Here is a 23323-nt window from a genome sequence, read left to right on the forward strand (position 1 = left end):
TTCTCAGCTTTCAAGAAATTCCTACTTATGATTCCGAACACATATCCGTAGATGTGAAATTGCTTGAGACGGTTCTAAGAGTTTCTATCTCTAAGAATGGGTCGTTGGCATACTTTTTTCCGGGGCCACCCTTGCGGAAGATCCTTAATGAGTGGGGGTCCTTTCGAATTTTGTGAATTCAAGGTATGGTATGAAGTCGAGTGATTTCTTTCCTCTCGCTTCGCTAAAGCGACTAAATGCCTCTCCCTGCTTTATTCGATAATGCGAACGTATTATATAACCTCTCTTCTCTTATAGTCGAGCTTTATTTTGTTCGTGTCCTATCATTTCCCCTGGGATCTACGCAATCTCTCTTGCACATGAATATCCGGGCTTGCTTGTTTTATGTAAGATTGTAGATTTCTTTCCTAAGGAAGCTTCATTATCTCTTTCACTAGTGAAGATGTTATGAGATATATGTTGCTGAGAGATTCTCCCCATTGAGTCCTTCGAAGATCCCCCTTCAGCCCGGAAGGCATTTTTTTTATACGCGATAGGCTTTCTTACTCGGGGAAAGGTTCTCTCGCTTTGTCACAATACGAAATAAATAAGAAGAAGCCCTCTAAGTTGTAGAAGAAAAGGAAGCCTATGCAGCTCTTGCCACAGTCGGCGTAACAGCTCTTGGTGGTATATAAGAACTATTTAATTTGGAAGCAATGAGATAACAAACATATAAAAAGTGTTTCACGCCTTCGGACCCTTTTCCCCTGCAGCTGAGAAGGGAGACTAAGAAAGCCTTTTTCCTCTTTTCCTTCGGAAATTCCCTATCCTCATCCGCTCTCACTGCTCATCCTTGGTTGCTATCTATGCCATTCCGATGAGAGATTAAGATATTAAAGAGAGAACTAGGAAAGAATCCACAAAAGGGAGACTCCCTCAAGCTAGAGGCTCTCTTATCCCAGCAAAGAAAGACACACGCGCTTCTTATAATTCTATTCCCCAGGCTGGGCTTAATCTTCTACGCTTAAAGCCCACAGACTTCCTCGTTATAATGACTATTATAGTCTTCTTATTATCTAGTAATTCTCTTCACTCTTATATAGAATAAGAAGGTCTTCGTCTTTCCTAAACTCACACTATTCGATAGGATTCCTAAACTATCTAAACTAGGGAAAGCTTTCGTCAACCACTAACAGGAGCGTAGTCTTACTATATGAAATGGATTTAAAACCCTCCTTAATATAATTAAAATATCTTTATATACGGAAGTACACCTATACAGTAATGTACAATGAAATAGCTTACTATAATTTACATGCTATACTCCTAGTTATTTAACTACCTTTAAAAACATTCCCTATCGACTTTTTTGAAACTATAGCACAGTGAAATGCTATCGGCGTTTTATGCATGAACAACTGTAGTGAGGAGCAATGGAGGAAGGATCAAAATTAAATTGCTTGGTTGTACTCAATGTAGAAATATTAAATCCTGCACCACTTTCTATCAAGATCCTCTTTATTTGGAGTAGGAGTAATAGGAACAGGAGCAAAGAGACTCTTGTAGAAATAGTGCTCTAATTTCAATAGCTTTAGTATTAGTAGCGGTAGTAGCCTTGATAGCATTGATAGACTTTTTCATAGGTATAGAAAGGAGTAATCCTTAGCTGTAAGGATTGGATTCTGAGAGGAGCGAAAGCCAGAGTCAAGATCAATTGTTGCAGAACAAATCTCCCTTCTAGTAGCCAGTTTTGATGGAACAGAGAGACCATCTCTCCCATCCCTCAGTGCGGGAAATCTTTCAAGGCCAGACTAAACTTGAGTGAGAAGTTGACAGCTTCGCTTGAGTTGGTATTCACAAAGAGGATCCAGCCTGAAGAACTAGGGCTCAAGTGCCTCTTTCTCACTAAAGTTTCGCATCTTGTCCCGTAACTCATAGGCTAACCTTGTACCCTCCTGGTGTGATCGACGTCACTCACATCTTTGATTGGTCCGTTCGTACGGAGCGAACAAAAGCTGACTTGAGGATGAATTAGCTGGTTCGCTAGAGTAAGGGTATTCGTATTGTCTAAATCATAATAAGGAAATGATTGCAGTCCTATCATGTAAAATAGAAAGAAGTTCTACTCTCTTTTCCTCCGCTTCGCCCCCTTATCCTCTGAGCATTAGCAGCGGAAATGTTGATATATGATAGTAGGGGACTGCTGTCCGATGGGTAAACGAAAGTGATGAAGTTGCTTTGACTACAGAACCATGCATGTTTGTTGGAGCGAATTGGATAATCGGGCCGAGGACTTCCCCCTCTTCCCCTCACTCTCCTTTCCCTAATATAAACCTTGAGTCATCAAAGCCTTTATGACTTGGCCTGTCCCGGTCGCGAGTCTGTTTATATTATAATCGCGACTGTTGTCATAGTCAACAAGGTTGAAACTTCCAGGAAAAAACTTCGAATTGGGAGGGCGATCCTCCCGGCGAACTGACGGTACCCCAAAGCAACACAGGTGAACAAGTAGAGTATAATAGGGTGCTTGAGAGAATCATGTCGAAGGAACTCGGCAATATGACCCCGTAACTTCGAGATAAGGGGCGCTCTCCTATCTTTTAATTAGGAAAGCAGCACATACAAGGGGGTAGCGACTATTTATTAAAAACAAAGGACTTTGCTAAGTGGTAACACAATGTATGGAGTCTGACACCTGCCCCGGTAAACGGCGACAGTAACTCTAACTGTCCTAATGTAGCGAAATTCCTTGTCGCATAAGTAGCGACCTGCACGAATGGTGTAGCGACTGCCCCGCTGTCTCCGACATGGACCCGGTGAAATTGAAATCTCCGTAAAGATGCGGTGTACCAACTGCTAGACGGTAAGACCCTGTGCACCTTAACTATAGCTTTGCAGTGACAACCTTGATCAAATATGTAGGATAGGTGGGAGGTGGTGACACACAACGACCAATCCTAAAAGACCACTCTTTCGTCTAAGGATTCCTAACCGCCGCACCGAAAAATTGGGGGGGGGGGACACTACGAGGTTGGTAGTTTATCTGGGGCAGATGCCTCCTAAAGAGTAACGGAGGTGTGTGAAGGTAGGCTCAAGCAAAGATTCTGCTCGTGAGCGAAATGTTATATGCCTGCCTGACTGTGAGACCGACTGGTCGAACATAGACAAAAGTTGGCCATAGTGATACGGTAGTCCCGTGTGGAAGGGCTCTCGCTCAACGGATTAAAGGTACGCCGTGGATAACAGGCTGATGACTCCCAATAGCTCTTGTCGCCGGAGTCGTTTGGCACCTCAATCTTGACTCATCATATCCTGGGGTTGAATAAAGTCCCAAGGGTTAGGTTGTTCGCCGATTAAAGTGGTACGTGTGTTGGGGTTAGAACGTCGTGAGACAGTTCGGTTCCTATCTACCGTTTGTGTTAAAAAGAGAACTGCGAGGAGCCAACCCTAGTACGAGAGCTCTAGGATTGGCCAACCTATGGTGTACCAGTTGCTATGCTAATAGCAGCGCCGGGCAGCTAAGTTTGTATGGAAGAACTGCTGCGCTGCGGGAAATCCTTCTCTATACAAGTTCTCGGACGAGGCTTTTGAACAGAACTTTGATCGGAGAGAGGTGTAAGCACTGCGAGGTGTGAAGCGATCCCGTATTAAACAAAATGGCTTTCACTTTCCATAACCAAAATGAAAGAAAGTCAACCTATTCCTGCAATCGCGGTTAGTTTCGCTACCTCTTTAATTTCCGCCCCTACTTGCGATCATTCGCAATTACTACCACAATAAAGTAGCCCCTATCTCTAAGGGAGCTCATGTACTCCACGACATTCTTATGTTATGGGGTCTCGAAGACTAAATTTAGCTGCTAACCCTATTCAGCAAGCTTAAAAAGCCCTTTATGCTTTTCATAATAATAAGGTAGCTCCAACTGGGCGACAGCCTCTGCTTACTAAGCTATGGTTCTATCCCGTCCAAGCAACCAAGAAGACCTAGGTGGGAATAGTTAAAGTATGAGAAGGGGAAGAAGCGGGCTGGAGGAATTGGTCGACTCATCAGGCCCATGACATGAAGACTGCAGGTTCGAATCAGGCCCATGACATTTTGAGACGAGGGGTACCTTAAGAAAACACACAGGGGAATATAAGTCGAATCTTTTTTCATGTGAAGGGGATAAAATGTGAACAAAGCACGCTTTCAGGTTTGAATAGTAAGGAGGTGGCCCAGGTTTCAAAATGCGGGTTTGATAAGACGAGGGTAGACAAAGCCTTCCACTCAAGTTTTCAGGACCACATAGACAATATTCCACGATTTCGTTTAGGACTGAATGTCTTTTTTTTTTGTCGAAACCAAGAGAGCAATTAACACTGCAATGGCTAAACACAGCCTGGGAGACGATACAAGAGTTTCAGAGCTACATCAAACAAAGCAGCAAAAACAAGTAAAAAGCCAATTATACAACACTGGCTACTGCAGCTAAACTTATAGGCCAACAAGAAAACGAATTAACCTTTTTCTAATTTAGCTTCGACAATAATCTTGATTTCCTTGAAAGATTGCTCAGGTCTTAGAATTCTATGATTAAAGATAACTTCATTTCTTGATCTCCAGATAACATAGACTGCAGCAATAAAACACAACTTTCTTTTCCTGGCCATGATAGATCTCCCCTTCGTTCTTCTCACAAACCAACTCACCTCTCTTTCCCATCTATAAGCATGTCTTCTAACATTCAACTAGTTGAGAACTCTCCTCCAGATATCATCAGAAATATATACAATCAAAAAACAGATGTTGAATAGATTCAGGACAGGCATTACACAGCTGCACATATCATTCTGATCAACATTCCACTTGATAAGCTTGTATTTCGTGAGCAATCTATTGTTAATAGCAATCCAGGTGATGAATGAGAATCTGGGAACATGACATGCAAACCAAATCAACTTAAACCAAGCAATGGGATCATTAGCTGGAGTAAGAGCCTTAAAGGCACTACTGAAAGAGAATCTTCCATCTTTAATAGCTTTCCAGAAGATTTCATCCTCTTTACTCAGATCAATAGAAGCTGAATTATTTATATAATCCCAAGCAGTCATTGTTGCTTCATCAGTAGGCATAGGTAAGCACCAGGCCTTGTTCCTTCAAAGATGGTATACCTTAGCATTCTTGGCTACATCTGCATCTTTGAAGGTCAAGTCAGGGAATCTCTCAATGATAGACTTCCCATCAAGCCAAGGATCAAACCAAAAGAAAAATTTCCTCCCATTACCCAGCTTATAATCAAATAGAATCTTCACTTTAGGTCTAATGTTAAGAATCTGCCTCCAGCTCGAGGAACAATCATTGAGTTTTGTGACTCCCAAAAAACTAAGCCTTTTAAGCTTATTAGCATTAACCCAAGTTGCCCAAATAGAAGGCTTCTGAGAAATAATACCCCATACATGCTTAGAGATAGCAGCCACATTCCACATGCCTATAGACTTAATCCCCAAACCCCCCCTGATTTTTACTTGAGCAAACCTTCTCCCACTTTACTAGACCTCTTCTTTTATCAGAGTTAGACCCATGCCAAATGAAATTTCTGCAAATATTTTCTACAGCAGCAGTGACAGATTTTGGCAATATGAAAATAGAACACCAAAAGACATTCATACTCCATAAGACAGAGTTAACTAACTGCAACCTACCAGCATAGGACATCGACTTAGAGGACCAAATAGAGATCCTAGCAGTGATTCTAGAAATGAGGGAATGGCAATGGTCTTCAGCAAACTTGGTGGACACAAAAGGGAACCCAAGATATCTGACAGGGAGGTGACCTCATGGAAGCCTAGAATATTAAGGATAGTATTATTTCTATCATTATTCGCACCATTAAAATACACAGAACTCTTGCTTAATTCAGGTAAAAGCCCAGAAGTTTCAGAGAACAAACTGATAGACTCTTTAATAATCCTAATAGAATTATCATCATCCCCACTAAAGATGAACAAATCATCAGCAAAACAAAGATGGTTAAGCTTTATAACTTTAAAACTTTTGTGGAAGACAAAATTGGAATGAGGCTTGGTGTTTCTAGAAAGACTTCTAGACAAATATTCCATGCAAAGGAAAAAAAAAGAGAGGGGAGATAGGATCCCCTTGCCTAAGCCCCTTACCCCCACGAAAATAACCAACATAATCTCCATTTATCATGATTGAGAATATAGAAGTTCTAATACAGGACATGACAAGGCTGATAAACTTATAAGGAAAATTAAGGCCTATGAGGATCTCTTCAATGAAATCCCAACTCACATAATCATATGCTTTTTGGATATCTACTTTAATGGCACGGGAATTATTGTCTTTCCTATGATAATCCCCAATAATCTCATGGGCTAACAAGATATTATTAGAAATACTTCTACCAGGGACAAAAGCAGATTGAGTTTGACTAATAAGCCTACTAATCACTCTAACCAATCTAGAGGTTAAGATTTTAGAAATTACCTTATAGATGACATTGCAGCAGGCTATGGGCCTGAAGTCACCAATATCACAAGGGTTGTCTTTTTTAGGGATCAGAACAATATTGGTAAAGTTGATTTGCCTAAGCAGCCTCCCATTTTAAAACAAATCCTTGATGGCTTCACAGAGGTCCTTTCCCACTATCCCCTAGCTTTTCTTAAAGAAATTGATACTATACCCATCAGGGCCTGGGGCTTTCTCATCATTGATTAAAAACAAGCTTCTTTTGATCTCATCATTAGAAACAGGAATAGTCATACTGCTGCTTTCTTCCTCAGTAATAATAGGGCCATCTCTGAGGACTTCATACTTAAAATTTGCTCCCATTTCATTCTTGGTACCCAAAAACCTTTTAAAATGATTGAGAATATCAACTTTAATAACATCAATATCCCCTGAGTTCTCACCATTGCTCAGCTTAAGATTTATAATCTTCAGTCTGGATTGTCTCATCTTTACACTTTTGTGAAAAAATTTATTATTCTGATCCCCAAGCTTTATCCAATTCATTCTAGACTTCTGTCTCAGAATATTTTCCTCCCAGGCCATCAATTTCAGCAAATACTTGGAGCAAACCCATTCTTCCTAATGGAGAATAGAATTAAAAAGATCATCCATCATGTCTTTTTGCAAACAGTTAACAATTTCTTTCAAGGTAATAACTCTCTGAGATATGTCACTATACCTGACTTTATTCAGCTCCCTGGAGTCAGATTTAAGCCACTTGAGCTTTTGCACAATTCTAAACATTTTGCACCCAGAGCTAGCTCTATTCCAGCCTCTATTAACAATAGAATTAAATTTAGAATCTTCACTCCACACATTAAAAAATCTGAAAGGGGACTTTCTAATATGAGAACAATTATCCAGGTTGACCACCATAGGGCTATGATCCGACACACCAGGACTAAGAACATTCACAAAAGCATCTGGCCACTTGTCATTAACAAAACACCAGTCTAACTTCTTCCAAATCCTCTCCTCACCAATTTGGTTATTATTATTTCTAGTTCTCCTCATTTCAATAATATTACAACATCTAATGCAATCCATAAACTCTTCAGCAGCCTGAACATCAATTGCATTCCCCCCAATTCTGTTGGTGTCATTCATAACTGCATTGAAATCACAAACGACCATCCAGCTACAATCAACATTATCAGCAAGATTCTTAAGATTATCCCAAAGCTCTACTCTCTCAGAAGAAATATAAGAGCCATAGATGAAAGAAATAGTAAGATCTTTCTAATCAAAATGAACCCTTATATGGATAGCCTGCTTGTGGGTGTTAAGAACCCAAACATTCAGACAATCCTTGTTGTAGATAACCCAAATTCTAGCCATATAAGAACAGGCATAGTTGGTGCATATATCCCAATTCTGTAATTTATTGGACAAACAAAACCACACTTTATTAAAATTACTCTCATTAACTCTAGACTCCACAATCCCGACAATCTTCAACTTAAATTTATTGATCAAAGCAACCATTTCTGACTGCTTAAGAGGGTTATTAATCCCCCCCTTATATTCCACATGGAAATCATCTATCTGTATCGATCATCCTGGAGTTAAGCCTAGCTTTCCTCCCTTCTCCCACTGACCCAAACTTACTACCAGTACCACCCTTTCACTCTTTATCTTTCATTATCACATTACTAAGATCAGGGAAATTAACTAGAGAACTGAAAGAATTGTTTAACATAGAACTCTCTCCTTTGTCACCCTCTTTAGTGGTTTTCATATTTGAAACAATGATATTGTTAATTACCTCATCCATCATAGTAGGTTCAGCAGAACTTTTATCAGCTTCACTAACTGGAACAGCATCATTCACTTCAGTCTTATCATTCTTTGCAGCAGTCTCGGGTTTACTCTTGTTTTCACTGGTCTTTTCACTAACTTTCCTGTAATCTTGTGTGACTCTGCAATTTGCTTTAGTATGCCCCATTCTGCAACACTTCTCACAAATGAGAGGTTTCCATTCATATATTATTCTCTGATTGAATATTGCACCATTCTCATCTTGAAGTTCAACTACTTCAGGGTAAGCTCCTGTTGCATCAATCTCCACCAAAATCCTTGCAAAACCTAATTTAGTTATGCTCAAAGTACACTGATCACAGTATAAAGGCTTCCCACAGAAACTACCTATCTTACTTAGGATTGAAGGAGACAAAAATTCCCATGGTAAATCTGGGAGTTGGATCCAGATCGGAACCGATCTTATCTCATTAGGATCCATAGACATACGAGGAGACCATTTCTTCAACATCAACGGTCTCTGGTCAAACGTATATGGCCCTGCACCCAGCACTTTGTTGCAACCATCCTCTAAGTCAAATTCGAATAGGAACATAGATCCATTAATTCTTGTAACATTGTTTAGCCCATATTTGTTCCATCTGTTTCTTAAAACGTCTCAATCCTCTCCATTTTTTGGATACAACCCAAATACACATCCTGCAATGGCATTCTTCCATCTATCTTCTTCTTTCACCACTTTAGAAGAGTTAAAACTAACAAATCTCTTTCCATCTTTGACTGAAGGAGGATCATACTTGAGAACACTATCAGCACTTTTAGATCTATTATCAGAAAACAGATCATTCCATTTCCTGGGGGGTTCTTCCTTCTCAGCACACTTATCAGAAATTTGGTCATTCAATGGATCCACAACTGACGATACTTGAACAATAACTTGCTCTTCATTTTCCTTCACAATCATCGCTTTTGGAGATTTTCCCAAATCTACTAACCTGGAATCATTAGGGTTCAACATCTCAGTTGAATTAACTTGAGGACTAGGGATATTAGCAGCTTTATCAGTCACCGGAGATTCAGAAACGACAGTTTTCACCATCCTCTTCCTCGCCATGGAGCCTATCAGCGTGAGCGCTAAGAAAAAACTAGGAGAGAGAAAATCGACTGAATATCTTGGTACCGTTTGTTTTGGGGTTAGTGTCAAGGTGGCAATGAAACCTTTTGTATAGCGCCTTTCTTCCTCGTCATTATGTTTTTCCCCTTACGAGAGACGCTGTCGAGTCCTTCTACAGGACAAAGATTCATCATGGCAAGGGCATATCGACATGACCCATCTGCACTCAAGCGCTTAATGTTTAAAGCAAGGTTCGGCGAGGTGTTGCCTCTTAAATGCTCTCTAAGTGGTGGAATAGCGGGACTAGTCAAAAAATCCAGGGGGTGTGTTGTTGAATTGATCTTTACGAATTTGCTTAAGTAAGGGATTGCTGACGTGAGTCTGCCAACTCCGAACTTCCTTACGGGCTGTGGCCTACCCCTGTGAACCTCTCCTTCTTCTAGGCCAGCCCTCTGATCCAGCCTTATCTTGCCGCTCTATCATGGCATCCACCATCTCTCCCCAAGATTAATACGTTACATTTCGGATGACGAACTGGCTATCCCCCTCTCCTTGACTGAGGCAAGAATTGACTTTTCCAGACGTTTCACCTTCTCAAGAGAAAAGGCTTCATTTAGGAGCGCTCTTTTCATCCAACTAGAAAGATTGTAAGAGAAGAAAAGGAATTTGATGCCCAAAGACTCCCATGTTTTTCTTGGTTGGACCAACCCAACCGGTGACTTCCGACAAGTCTTTTTAATTTTTTAAAGCAAGAAGCAGAACACAAAGAAAACTTTCTTTACCTTTATGGATAACCAATCCATTTTCAAATATAGTTGGGAAACTCTCCCCAAAAAATAGGTAAAAAAAATGGAAAGATCATAACATGGGAATAGATCTGATACCAATTCGGATTACCTATTTCAATTGTTGTACTTTCTTAAATTGCATATCGATACAAGGGTTCAAGTTTTGATCGATATGTGCAGAGTTGATCATCCCTCTTGGAAAAAAATATTTGAAGTGGTCTATAATTTACTGAATACTCAGTATAACTCACGCATTCGTGTACAAACCAGTGCAGACGAAGTAACACGAATATCTCCGGTAATAAGTCTATTTCCATCAGGCGGCTGGTGGGAGCGAGAACTTTGGGATATGTTTCGTGTTTCTTCCATCAATCATCTTGATCTTCGCCGTATATCAACATATTATGGTTTCGAGGGTAGTCCATTACGAAAAGACCTTCCTCAGAGTGGATTTGTGGAAGTACGCTATGATGATCCAGAGAAACATGTAGTTTCTGAACCCAGCGACATGACGCAAGAATTTTGCTATTTTGATTTTGCTAGACCTTGGGAACAGCATAGCGACGGATAATTAAGAATAACAAAGGTCTAGTGGACAAATAAATAGGAAATGCTGCTATTTGCTTTGTAAGAAGAAGAATTCACTTCTATGAAATGGAAGAGTTTCACAGAAATTATCTTGATCGTTGGATATCATCATTTGAGAAATAGGAAGAAGTGTTATCGAATGATTGCCTGCAATTCTTCCCAGTATTGAATGAGTAAAGAATCAAGCAACAAGTCTCGATCTATACAAAACACACTGGGGCTTTGTCTTTCTTTCGGTTTCATTGATAGCAGAAGAGCCCGACTCTATAGGGGCGCTAGCGCTTTACTAAATATAAAGTTAAAGGGCCTGAAAAACGTAATAGGCTGCTATTGCTTCTTTAAGCTCCGCCCCTTATTGAAGACTAAAGCGCTAATGCGCCAACTATTTTTTAGTAAAGCAACCTTTCGCGCTAGGCGCTCACGTTTTTTGTGTGGGTGGAACCTGGCGGCAGGGCTTGCTTAACCGCATACATGGAATTGGGATCTCTTCTCATATACAACTATTTTTCTCGGGAAAGCCTCGCTTATTCAAAGGGCTGATTAATTATAACACTTATTTTTTCATAAGCGTTGGTAGGAGGGGGCGGGATGATGATGAGTATATAAATCAATGAAGACAAAAAAGATTCAATGGAAAGATCAATTTTATATAGATAGATAAAAGAACCATGTGGAAAAAAGGGCAGGGATTCACTACAATGACACCGTAGACCAATTGAAAGAGATGTAGCGCAGCTTGGTAGTGCCCTTGTAAAATGTTACGGGTTCAAATCCTGTCATCCCTACCTATTATTTCTCCTCTAGGCAGTAAGGAGGAATCCACTAAGATGAATTCAAATTGGACATACAAAATCTTTCATTTAATGATACTATATGCATTGAAGATGTATTGGGGGTACAAAAGTCATCCTTTTTTCTTTACAGTCCTATCTACTGTGATAAGAAAATGCTCTTAGAATAGTTCGGTAAAACATGGGTCTCCAAAACCCGATGTCGTAGGTTGAAATCCTACAGAGCGTGATTCTTAATCAACAGACCCCATTACCGAGATATTACAACTCTTTTTAAAGAAGTAGTCAATGTATCGAATCTATTTTCTATTTTGAAACGAACAACGACCAACTAACACTTTAACTTTACTTTAACTTATTAGATTCAAACATTAATTGCACATAATATCTCGAATGAGAAGAAAAAAAAGTCTCGCGCTCTCGCTCGACTCAGATAATGATGACTCATCTCTTGCCAAGCTAGCTTCGATGCTACTTCTCAGCTCTAAGACTTCATCGATATCATGAGCGAGACCCACATCCTTAGTTTTGATTCGTAGTACGCTCAACGGGCAATTCGACTTGGACCTGTGATGCCTCTTTCTCTATATACATTTACATATGATAATATCACCAGTGGACAGCGAACAAAAAGGTGCCACACTAAGAAAGCAATCCAATCAGGAAAAAGGTAGTCAATTTCCCAGAAAGTAAATTTGTTTTAGTACTAAAGAGAGATGTTACGAAAGAAGGAATTACCAGCCAGAAAGAAATGTAACTGTCCTGGGATTCGAATGACTTGATCCGGTGGAACTAAGGCTATTTCCAATGCCTGAAAGGAAGGCAAGGCACTTGAAAGAGTGGTCAGTGAGGCTTAATTCTTTGTATTGATTCCAAGGCCCAGGGCATAAAAACATTCTCCTTTTGATTCAATAGAAGGGGATGCCCCCAATTCGGTAATAGCCGGTCGAGACCTACGTTATTCACAATAGGTGAACTTGTTAGAATGCTGTTTAATAAACTTCTATCGGTAAGTGGCTTATAAGCTCCCCCCTACCTCAGCTTTTTCAAAAGCAATTTATCCTTACTCAACTCAGAAAATTGAAACAAGTCCCAACCACGAGGCTTTCTCGCGAGAGTTTTGACATTAGTGATTTGATCTGCATCTGGCCCCTCAACCAGGGCAAATAGCCCATAATACATATGAATCCGACTAATTGGACTGAACTTCCAATAAAATCCATTTAGCCAGTTAAGCTAACTAGAAAAAAATAGATCAGAAATCTAGTTTGAAGGCCCGAGAGTACGGGAACAGGTCTGATAGGGGAAGGTTCCAATTAATTCTAAGAGATAATACAATATCTCTTCCGTGGATCTATTGGGAATGAGATTCTATACCCAAGTCAGTCTTTTAAGGGTCAAGCTTGCTTAACCTAGAAGTAGGACCGAGGACCAAGAGCTCGGGAAATCAAGATCGGGCATCCAGCTTTGTCGTAAGAACACTGACTTCGAAGAAAGAAAGACCAATTCAATTAAACAAATTTCATAAATAGGGTCCCGAACCCATCCCGTCCAAGACTCTCGGGTAGAACGTCACTGTCATCAAAACGCGAAGGCCATGGCTCAACAATCTCGGGGTCACCTCTCTAACTTTCAGACTGCTCCGACTCAAGAACATGATTCATAAGTATCTCTAGGTGTCCCGCCTTCATCTAAGCGCAAAAGGGGAATATCACCCAAATTATCCAACTATCGGTTACCTACAGCCATCCGGGGTTAATGTGAAAGTCATCATCATGACTACTTTCCCTGTAATCACCCGTATAGTGTAACCACTAAGGGCCATCGTCATCACTCTATAAATCCATAAGCTCATCAAGCTATACGCTGTAAACCACCAAACGACTGTTCCTCCCCTATCTCTTAAAGACTTGGCTATCGCTTTAACCCAGCCTAAGACGTTGGACTGAGAAAGGACACCATACACAACCCCTAAACATAAGTAGACGTAGTCTTCTTTAAAGCTCGTTCGTGTAAGCTTCTTCCTTACTGGCACACGAGGAAAATCAGTCTATCTAGTGTTAATAGCTGGGCTGTTAAAAAGTGAAGTGGTAAGAGCAGTAGGAGCGTACGCTGTATCGCAGCTTCCTTCTCTGCTATTAGAGCTGTAATGCCTTGCATCGTTCTATTTATTCCCTTTCTTTGAGCACGTTTTGATATTAGCTTACTTTACCTGGGGTGCATCTTTTTCCGTTTTGGCGGGAACTTCTTCCCCATTACTTTCCTTTTCTTTTTAGATCCAGCACCTGACTCTATCGGAGTGCAACTAGTAGAAAAACCTTCCCACTAACTAAAACATCCACGCGGAAAAGGAACTCAACAAGGCACAAAACCTGTGACATATTGTGCAACAGGGCACCCAGGGGAGTTTACTCGAGCAATTCTTTCCGCGGCCCCGATTGCTTTGTTTGGGGCGCGGTATTGTAAGAATTTCATTCCTCATTACCACCAAGCCTCTTTTATTTAACCCCCAACGATTAAGTAACAAGTATTTTTGGGGACTAGCCTGCGTGTAAAATGCAAATAAGATAAGAATTACCTACGTCAAACGATGCAATAGCTTCGGTTAGAGCTAACCCCAACAGGAATCGACCAATTAAATTTCATAAGAGACCATTTGAGCTGCAGATCAAAATAGGGATAAGAAAAGAGGCACAAATCTCAATATAAGGACGCCCATTCATTCACTTCCTCTCCCCACGAGTAGAACACCCGAGATTGACTGAACATGGGCCTTGTCTAAGGAAAGACGGCTTTAGATTATTCACTTCAAAAATGGGAGTCACTGCGCAACCCTACCCATTAGAAAGAAAAAGGTGATGTCCATCTAAAAAGTACTTTTCTTCCGATCCCACTCTTTAATAGATGCCTTGAGGTATTTGGTGGCTTCACTTCAACTTTGGATACTATGGAATTCCCTCATGAAGTTCATGATCTCCCTTTTTTTTCAAGTCTAGGGAGATCTCAATCATCTATTTGAAGATCTTCCTTCACATGGGCAACGAAGGTGAATTTGGGTTCGATTTTTGTTTTAAATCGAAGAAAGTGAATTAATTCTTGTTTGACTTGCGACCATATTAAGGAAACATGCGGTTCAGCAGGCCCCTAGTCAGGGAAATAGAGTACTGGTGGGGCTGTAGTTGAAGCACCTACTTGCGCCATGACCCCGGTAGGTTGATTAGTTGCTGAGGAAGGACTTGCCTGATCCAGATTAGGATTGTTAATCCCCGCTTTTTCTTCTCCAAGGAACCTCCTTAGATACAATTGATCAAAGGAAGTCAGGGATGAAAGTTCTTCGATCGACGAGAGAGACGGAAATTCTTCCACTGTCGACCCCCCTTCCGCCCTTTGGTCAACCGCTGGCTGGCCCGATCCATATGCTGCACTCGCCTCATTCCTGTTCGGTCCTTGGTCTACGCTCATCGCTTCCGAGGGAGACATTGATGCACCGTCGCCCCCAGCGGGTAACACCATATTCGCAAGATAGGGCCCAACCCCCTAGTAAAAAACAAGTCTTCAAACTATCTGTCTGAAAAAGAATAATTAGAATCGAGTACCAGACAAAAGAATAGAATAGACAAACTATGGTAGTAATAATTAGTAACCTATAGAGAAAGTTTTGGAATATACGAAGATGAGGAGATAACATGTGAATGATATTCATGGGATGCTTTTTATAATTTATTCACTTCAAGGTTGGTTCTGAACGCCGCGTACTTTGGAGACTGCTTTCTCACTGTACCATCTTTACTTGAATGAAGAACGAACTGAAAAAAGGATCTAGAAATCTTTCTTTTTGAAATCAGTGTCAAGTGATGTTGATATTTTCTACTACGAGAATTGAAGTGCCAATTTGTATACTACTTGTCTACCTAAAGGTAGGAAAGTTATTGAAGAAAGCCTACTTGTCCGCTCTCCTTTCCCACCCCACCCCTATGAGATTGCATGAGGTGTCCTTGCCTTGGAAGGCAACATTCGATTCTTAAAAGCACTTTCACCACATCCTATATTATAAACAATTAAGAATCGGCCATTCTGTTGCGGTCAGGTGTTCTTAATAACGAAACACAGACCGAATTGGCATTGGCGGGGAGGTTTGGTGTGCAAGTACACAGACATCAAGTTACTAACAAGTCCTATAAAGAAGGGGTCAGAACAAGAGGGGTCAGTAGTTAGCTGCGCAGTAACTAATCCACCTAAGGGGAAAAAATACCAAAGAAAGTCCATGTGGCCTAGATGATTAGCCAAAGAGAATACTCCATCGTGCGCACCAAGGAGTTGCGTTCTTCTTCTATACACGCAACGTCTGAGATATAGATAAGATCCATGTCACACTGGGAATCAACTGTTGGAGGAAGAACTACTGCTATTTCAACCGCAGAAACTCCTTTATTAATGCATGCATAGATGTTTATTTACCTTCCGAATACAAGATGTGTTCCATTAAGACAATAAAAAGGAAGCAGTAGCATTAACAGGAGCAGTAGGACTGGGGAAACGAGACAGATATTGAATTAACGGAAAGGCTCATTGAGACCTGCTGTGATCCCTGTCTAAATCAAGTTCATACCCGGTTTAGACCGTCGGGGAGGAAAGCGAAATGCTCCTGACTCTAACTATAGCGTCCCATTTGAATTGGAAGGCATTCATTCCGGAATTTTTTAAATGGAAGATATAACCCCTACTAATGAAGAAGTGGGAAGAGCAAGAAAAGACTACTGAGCTTACTTCGTAAGATAGCATTTCAGTCTGATTCGACACTCTACACGAAAAAGGAATCTTAGGTATGGTAAACTGTATAATATCTATCCTTATCTTGCAGGTTCACAAGCACAAGCCAACCCAGTTGAATACATCATCATATAATAAGAGCTTCCCGACCATAAGACTGAATAGATAGAATTTACTAATAGCCTTGATAACAATTAAGACGCGTAATCCGCTTCTTATTAACACATGCGGGTTTAACTATTCTATCCTTCCATAAAGCCTATGCAAAAGGAAAATACCTAAGATGACTAATAGACAGCTCTTAAGGCAACTGGAAGACTACATATTCCTATGCATGAAAGACTCAGGACTAGAAAGAACTTGCTATCTATCCAAAGCTTGAAAACTAGCTTTCTTCGGCTAACGGCTTAAACCCACTGTTCCGACTATGCAACCTATGTCATACCAACTCCTGGGATTGCGACTAATTTCCTTAAGCCCACCCCGAGAGCTCGATGGTAGAGCGTTCAGTATTCTCACTTATAGGTCGTAGGTTAAAACCCTACACGGGGTTTCTGATTTCTATGAGAAGGAATCTTATGAAAGAATCATCATTCTGTGTCCCTCGCGTTGTCCAGTGAGCCTATTTTACATGTGAGTTTTGGAGCTTGGGGGTGGGTTCCTCTAGGTCTTTGACTCATCAGTTCTGGATACATTCTCTTCCTGAAGGTTTAAAAGTCCTCGTTTGTCTTAGTTTTCTCGTCTATTGTTGGTTCAGTTGGTTCTTCTTTGTCTTCCGTCCGTATCTCTATAGTGTGCATCCTTTCATTTGTATCAGTATTCCAATCAGCATCAAACTGAGATTTCATCTCTTTGTATCTTTCGGCTATCTCTCCTTCTTTTTGAGAGAATTTTTCATTGAGAAGGTTCTTTTGAGTCTGCAGTTGTATAACATCATTCCTTTGTTATTTGATTATTTGTTTTCCTATGTGATCTGGGCAAGACAAGTGTTTGACATCAATTGGATCATTATCCACCCAAACATCTTTGTGATATTACCTCTATCCTCTTTGCCCCCTGCTTAATCCAAGCTTAACCAGTGTGTCCTTCTTAATGATGTTAAGAGTGTGCCAATTAATCCGGAAGTTGGCTTCCACCGGTACCAAATCTGTACGAGATGGGTCTGCGTACTGTGACTCAAACCATTCTGGATAGACCTGGTTTTTTGCTGGTTCCTTGTACTTTAGTACATTGGTACCATATATTTCGATGTACAAATAAGATTTCGGTGCTAAAAAGTATCCTTTCATGACTCTGTCTTCTAGCTTAAACTTTCCTAAGACACAAGAAAGAATCACTTCTTCAGGTAGTGGGTGACCAAGCACAACAGAGTCTGTGTCTGTGTAGTAGCAATCCTCCCTTGAGATATATGGGTATATATAAATCCTTGCACTAGTTGTGATCGCAGCAGCCAGTTGGACAGCTGAGTGTTTCGATGGGTTCTAATAATCAAAGCATGTCCCTGTATTGCTATGGTAGGCTAGGATGTAGTTTTTCTCACTAAGCATATCACTGAATATCAGCTCACTATGTTTGTTATCTCTCAAATAAAATCCCCCCACTCAATCTAAAAGACATCACATATATGCCGCTAATCCAAGTCCTACAAAGGAATCGCTTTCTTTGCCGCTAATGAGTCTGATCCATCTCCTATCCTTCTTGGATAAGCTGTGGGACTAATGGCTTGCCTAGCTTGCCCTTTCTCTTGTTCGGATACAGCTACTGCCGATTGAGAGGCATCAGACCTAGTTGAATGTTCTTACCGGACGGTAGAGGTTTCCGAGACTGCTTTAGATCTTGGAGTTTCATTTTCATGGCTTGCTCCCCTCGGTAGCCACACAGTAGCAATCGTAGATCGCAAACGTTTGGTTTAGTCTTTGGCCCAATTCAGCATTAATCGGATTTTAAGCGTATTGTTGTAACAAGGCAAGGAATTCTTCAAAGAGTTGGTGTGCTCTTTATGGATTTTAAGGAGAAGTGGGTCTATCTTCTGAGGGTCGCTATTGTCTAAGTATGTTATTTCCCATCTGGGTGGGGGGAATCCGAAAAGACAATGGCCAATTCAGGTTAACAAAGGAATTCGTAAGCCCGCAGCAAACTTACTTCCATCAATGACTGTCTTCTTGTACTGATGTTTTTCAGTAGGTTAGTGATTTGTTTTTTATATCCTTGTCTCTAGTCATAATGGCTAATGGACAAGAGATGGTCAGCAGATCCGCCTCAGTAAGAATGTTCCGGAGTCTCACCCTAAGATGAGATTGACCCTTCTTCCACTTGATGTGGATTACCGAGAAATCCAGCGAATTTGCGGAAAAATTGGCTATTGAGTACTCACACGTAGCAGCAAGGTAGGTTGTCGTAGCTCTACCCCTGAGTCATGTCCTAAGGGAACAATATATTGACCTATTCATAGCCTTTTGTTAGTCGATGAAGCTACCGGAAAGGGTTCCCTAAAATTGTTTCTATTAAACCAACATATTTCCCCGGAACCGAAGTAACTTGCTACGTAGGTCCCCATCTGTTGAGTCAGAAAAAGGAACCTCGAGCTAGAACACATCTCTGGGGAACGACATGAATCAAAGGGATGAAGCGAGAAAAGAAAGTCAAGGATAGGTTAGAATATGTTTGACAAAAAGGCTATAAAAAACGCTCAACTAAAAGGGTCGATGGAATGGAGCTCGAACGAAGTGAGAGGAACTAAAAGTCTCGATTGAAAGGAGAGGAAGGGGGCAAAAGCTCACTTTGGAGGGAATTCCCCTCTTGAAGTTGGAGCTACTCGGTCAGCGAATTGCAGTGGAGCTTTTGGAACTGGTTTTTCACAAAGCCTTATTTTTGGCAGGCAACTTGCTTCTATGACTCATGTATGAACATCAAAACTCACGCGAATTGACATGGATGATGCTTGGGTTATTAACTCGGGAGCATCAGCCCATATGACTGGTAAGAAGTCTTTCTTCTCTTGTCTTGACACTTTTTTTCTAAATCATCTGTTCTTCTTGCTGATGGTAGATCGTGTGATATAGGTTGTAGTTGTTCTGTAAATCCAACTCCATCCCTTAGTCTATCTTCAATGATTTATATTAAAAATAGATCCTGTTTTGAATCTCTTGTCTGTTAGTAAACTCAATAAAGCATTCAACTCTTCAGTAAGATTCTACCCATCCTCTTGTTTCTTTAAGGTAGGTGTGCTTAACACGGGTAGGTTTGTCAATCAAATCTTGACGAAAGAGCTTGCATGTAAAGAAAAGCAAAAATTATCCTTTCTCACTTTGTTCGAGCAACTACGTACCTTCGAGTTACTTCTCTTCAGTTAGCTATAAAGTCCCATTGGTATAGCTTGCATGAAAAGAGAAAAAAAAAAGAAGAACGCACGTCTTCAAAGCGACAACAGGCTTTAGATTCACCAGGAGTTTCAGTTAACTTCTCCATTTGATTTAAAGAAAGTATGCTCCTGGCTTACCACCCGAAGAAGGGAATTCCATGGATAGGCAATCGTCACTACTTTCAAACCTCGAGTTGGCTTTTTAGGTTAGTATGATTGAATGTCAGATTGATTGAATTGTCTACTTGCACCGGACACCATATCCTGCTCTTTGAAGCTCTCATCCCATGGGGTAAGAGGAAGATGGTCTTGCCTTTTGAACCGAGTTCTTTTCCGAAGAATAGCGAATTGATAGCTTCTATAAGGATGAAGAGGTTTTGTCTGCTCTTATTCAATTGAATGCAGTGCATTTCTTCTTTTAGTCGAAGTGAACAAACTTCAGTGATCCAATCAGCCTGAATCGGACAGAAGAAACTATAACTCGACGGATGGGATCTAATCTTTCTCGAAAGCTTGCAAAAAGTTATTCCCTCGACAGAGCTTGCAAGTCCAAGATCTGGTTTTCTCTTTCTCTATCGGCGACTACTGTACTAGCTTTACTTCCTTTTCTCACATCAAAGCTTGACTTCCAGCTGCGGGAAATCAAACTCATTGGATTGGCAACTGGATTTTCATCAGATTGTTGTGGGTTCCATTAGAAGCATTTTTGGCAATAAAGCCATTCAGTCATTAGGGTTTGGCATTGAATAAGATGTTCGCATTGCAGCGAATCTGCTGTTAGTTAGAAAGAATAGGTTGGAACTCTTGTTGCATGGTACAGCGTTATGGTCAGAGAATAAGCGTATGAAGAAGAGTTTATAGGAACTTTCCAAAGGTAAGTAGGTTCTCGAACGGTCGATGGAATTGGATTTGGGGAGTTCAACTTGAAAAGAAGGAAGGAGAGATCAAATGATAATGAAAGGGCCGAGCTACGGGCGAACACAACCAATACTCTATAACAAAACTAGGAAAATGGCAATATGTAAGTAAAACAAAAAAAAAGAAGCACTTGAATTGATGCGGACGTAGTCCCCTCGTCGTGAAAGAAGTAATGAATGAAAGGAAAGCCCCCGGTCAAATAACACGTTTGTTGTTGCCTATATAGCTTTCTACAGCAGAGATCTAGCAACGTATTAATTATCAATTTTATAATTAAATATAGGTAAAAATCATTGGTATTGGATATATCGTTAGGTTATGTCGAGTCAAATCTGCTCCGTTTTTTTTCCATTGCAGAAAAGAGATCCCTTCCCTCCCGCTTTGCTTTAAAAACTTATCAATATAAAGTCTTTGGGGCTGCAGGTACTATGGATCCTCTGTCTCCCAATCGGGTTGCCTTCCCAGGTCTCACCGGTGTTGCCTGTAGGTCGTGATGTGCCTCGAGATGGCCATCTCCTGTCCCCCCCTGCCAGGGGGGAATCCGCTCCCGGATTATCACTCTGATACATCTGGCCCGTCCTCTAGACACCTTTTGAAGGCAGGGAACGTTACAATGTAAACGCTTCCCTTTACTCCATAGGCCTTTTCATCAGTTGCAGGGCTTGGTAGCCCGAAATTTACTTGGCTTCGCCAAAAGGCCTCATCTCTAGACTCCCGGCTCACGAGGCGTCCCTCTCGCAGTAGGATTCCAGATCTTTCCTCACTCTTGTTACATGCTATATTTTCCCTCTTTATTCCAAAGTAAAGGGTGAGTCCCATGCGTTAGTTTGTGGATCGCGGTCTCACGCACTAATCCCTACAAGTGCCCGTAGTAGGCCGGCCGCCCTACCTAAACCAATCATCATATCGGTCCCTAGGCCTCATTGCTGGAAAGGCTCGGATTCAAAACCGTACGTGGAGCTTCTGCCTCATACGGCTCCTCTAGAGATGGAGGTAGGCCAAGCCCTGGCTTGTGCGGTTAAGGTTGTTGTACACGACCTCATAAAAAAGAATGAAAAAATTGGATTATGGAACTATAGGATATTCTTTTCATTCTTTTTCAGCATAGTCTCTGGGACCCCTTTAGATCATAATAAAAAGTAAAGTAAGAGAGTCCGTGCTAGAGCGCCCATTAGCTTAAAAATCCGCTATAATAGGGAATTCCACCCTGTTCCAATAGTTTACAATTTCCTGCATGCGGTGTGTGTTGAGCAGGAAGTAGCAACCAATCTTCTTGATTCTTGTCGACCCTTGCAGATTCCAATTCTTTTTTGAAATCGGCGACTTTGTTTTCGCGATCAGATTCCCATTGGGATTCTAGTAGACCCTCGATATGAAATTGTCTTGCCGCTGATACTGGATGAGATCTTTCTTCTTGTTATTCCGCATAAGGATTGAGTGGTAAGGCTGGTTGCTGAGGATTTTTTTGATCCAATTCTAAAAATTATGGGCCGCCCCTCCGCTTTTCAGTGGAGTGACTTTGTACCTCCAATTCGCTCCCGATGCCAATAGGCATTACCTCAATGCTGGAACTGGAAATCTCACAGTCTATAAACATCATTTCCGTGGCTTCATTTTTTCTGAAAGGAATGGAAAGAATATAACCTACTATCCACGACATATCTCATAAAGAAGAACCTACATAACATAAAAAATGATAGTTGTTTCAGAGCTCTTTTTATAGGCTTATACCCAAAAAAAGTATGAAACGCACAAGATATAATGGGACCGTTTGGATGAAGCCAATTAAAATGAAGCAGAAGAAAAATAGCTTAAGAGAAGACTTATTGATCTCCTTTTCTTTTGTTCGAAGTCAATGAATTCCTCTTTCTCTTATGCTATTTTAGTTGGAAATGCTTCAAGAGCGTATTGAGACTTCTTAAGTTGAGGAGGTTTTCAGTTTCGCCTTGGGTTTTTCTTCTTATGTAGTTGAAGATACAACTTGTACTTTTGAATGTATGAATTCTGCAGAAAAGCTAGTATCTCGTTAGCATTGCAACAAGACGAATAGAGAGAGAGATACTGGTGTCTCACTACATAAACTATGGAGTCTTGAGTTAAAAGTTTTGAGTGAACCCCCGAAACTCGTCCTTTTAATACCCATAGATGCGCCTTCTCGGGCCCTTTATTTTTGGGCAATGTCAAAGAAATGGATGCTTCCCGCTTGAAGGCAAGTGAAGATGTGGCATCGGAGTCCTCCTTCCTATTAGAAATAGCAGGAGATCCATGCACAAGAATAGAAGATTCTTTCTTTTCTGTTTTCTGCGTGTCTACTATTGATTCAATTCATCTGCAGAGGGAATTCGATAGCAATCCCTTCTGTTAAAAGACTATTGCTCCTCTTAGTTCCGGCGTTAGAAGGATATGAAAGGAAGAAAGTAGTCATCTTCGTGTGCATCTGATTTGTTTCACAAGAGAAGAACCTAGGGCATTGGGACTGCTCCTAAGTCCATTTGCTTCTTGAAAAGAACAGATATGCCGCTAATCCAAGTCCAACAAAGGAATCGCTTTCTTTGCCGCTGAAGAGTCTGATCCATCTCCTATCCTTCTTGGGAAAGCCGTGGGACTAATGGCTAGCCTAGCTTTCCCTTTCTCTTGTTCGCATACAGCTACTCGGATTGAGAGGCATCGGACCTAGTTGAATGTTCTTACCCGCCGGTAGAGGTTTCAGAGACTGCTTTAGATCTTGGAGTTTCATTTTCATGGC

The 23323-nt window shown here is 40.9% G+C and overlaps 3 protein-coding genes across 3 annotated transcripts; 1 reads left to right on the forward strand and 2 right to left on the reverse strand.

Annotated features, from left to right (window-relative positions):
- Positions 1-5114: 5114 nt before the first annotated feature.
- Positions 5115-7974, reverse strand: LOC126666115 (uncharacterized). The gene is made up of 7 exons (XM_050359072.1): positions 7780-7974; positions 7174-7728; positions 6662-7068; positions 6119-6439; positions 5651-6060; positions 5494-5567; positions 5115-5393 (listed from the first exon to the last, which is right to left on the reverse strand). The coding sequence occupies exons 1-7, from the start codon at positions 7972-7974 to the stop codon at positions 5115-5117; spliced, it is 2241 nt and encodes a 746-aa protein (XP_050215029.1).
- Positions 7975-8113: 139 nt separating this feature from the next.
- LOC126666126 (uncharacterized) lies at positions 8114-8842 on the reverse strand. Its single transcript, XM_050359083.1, has one exon. The coding sequence runs from the start codon at positions 8840-8842 to the stop codon at positions 8114-8116; it is 729 nt and encodes a 242-aa protein (XP_050215040.1).
- A 1305-nt stretch (positions 8843-10147) lies between these two features.
- On the forward strand, positions 10148-10720 carry LOC126676606 (NADH dehydrogenase [ubiquinone] iron-sulfur protein 3-like). The gene is given in 1 exon segment (XM_050370874.1): positions 10148-10720. A coding segment is annotated over 1 exon segment (573 nt).
- The last annotated feature ends 12603 nt before the right edge of the window (positions 10721-23323 follow it).

The sequence above is a fragment of the Mercurialis annua genome, linkage group LG1-X (genome assembly GCF_937616625.2).
Source record: "Mercurialis annua linkage group LG1-X, ddMerAnnu1.2, whole genome shotgun sequence".
Lineage (NCBI taxonomy): Eukaryota > Viridiplantae > Streptophyta > Magnoliopsida > Malpighiales > Euphorbiaceae > Mercurialis > Mercurialis annua.

Excerpts from the sequence above, each read along its gene's own strand:
- LOC126666115 (XM_050359072.1), bottom strand. The coding sequence starts at position 7,974 with ATGGTTGCTTTGATCAATAAATTTAAGTTGAAGATTGTCGGGATTGTG. Across the intron at positions 5,568-5,650 it reads TCCTATGCTGGTAGGTTGCA|AAAATATTTGCAGAAATTTC; the intron begins GTTAGTTAACTC and ends CTGCTGCTGTAG. Across the intron at positions 5,394-5,493 it reads GTCTAGTAAAGTGGGAGAAG|AAGCCTTCTATTTGGGCAAC; the intron begins GTTTGCTCAAGT and ends ATTATTTCTCAG.
- LOC126666126 (XM_050359083.1), bottom strand. The coding sequence starts at position 8,842 with ATGTTCCTATTCGAATTTGACTTAGAGGATGGTTGCAACAAAGTGCTG.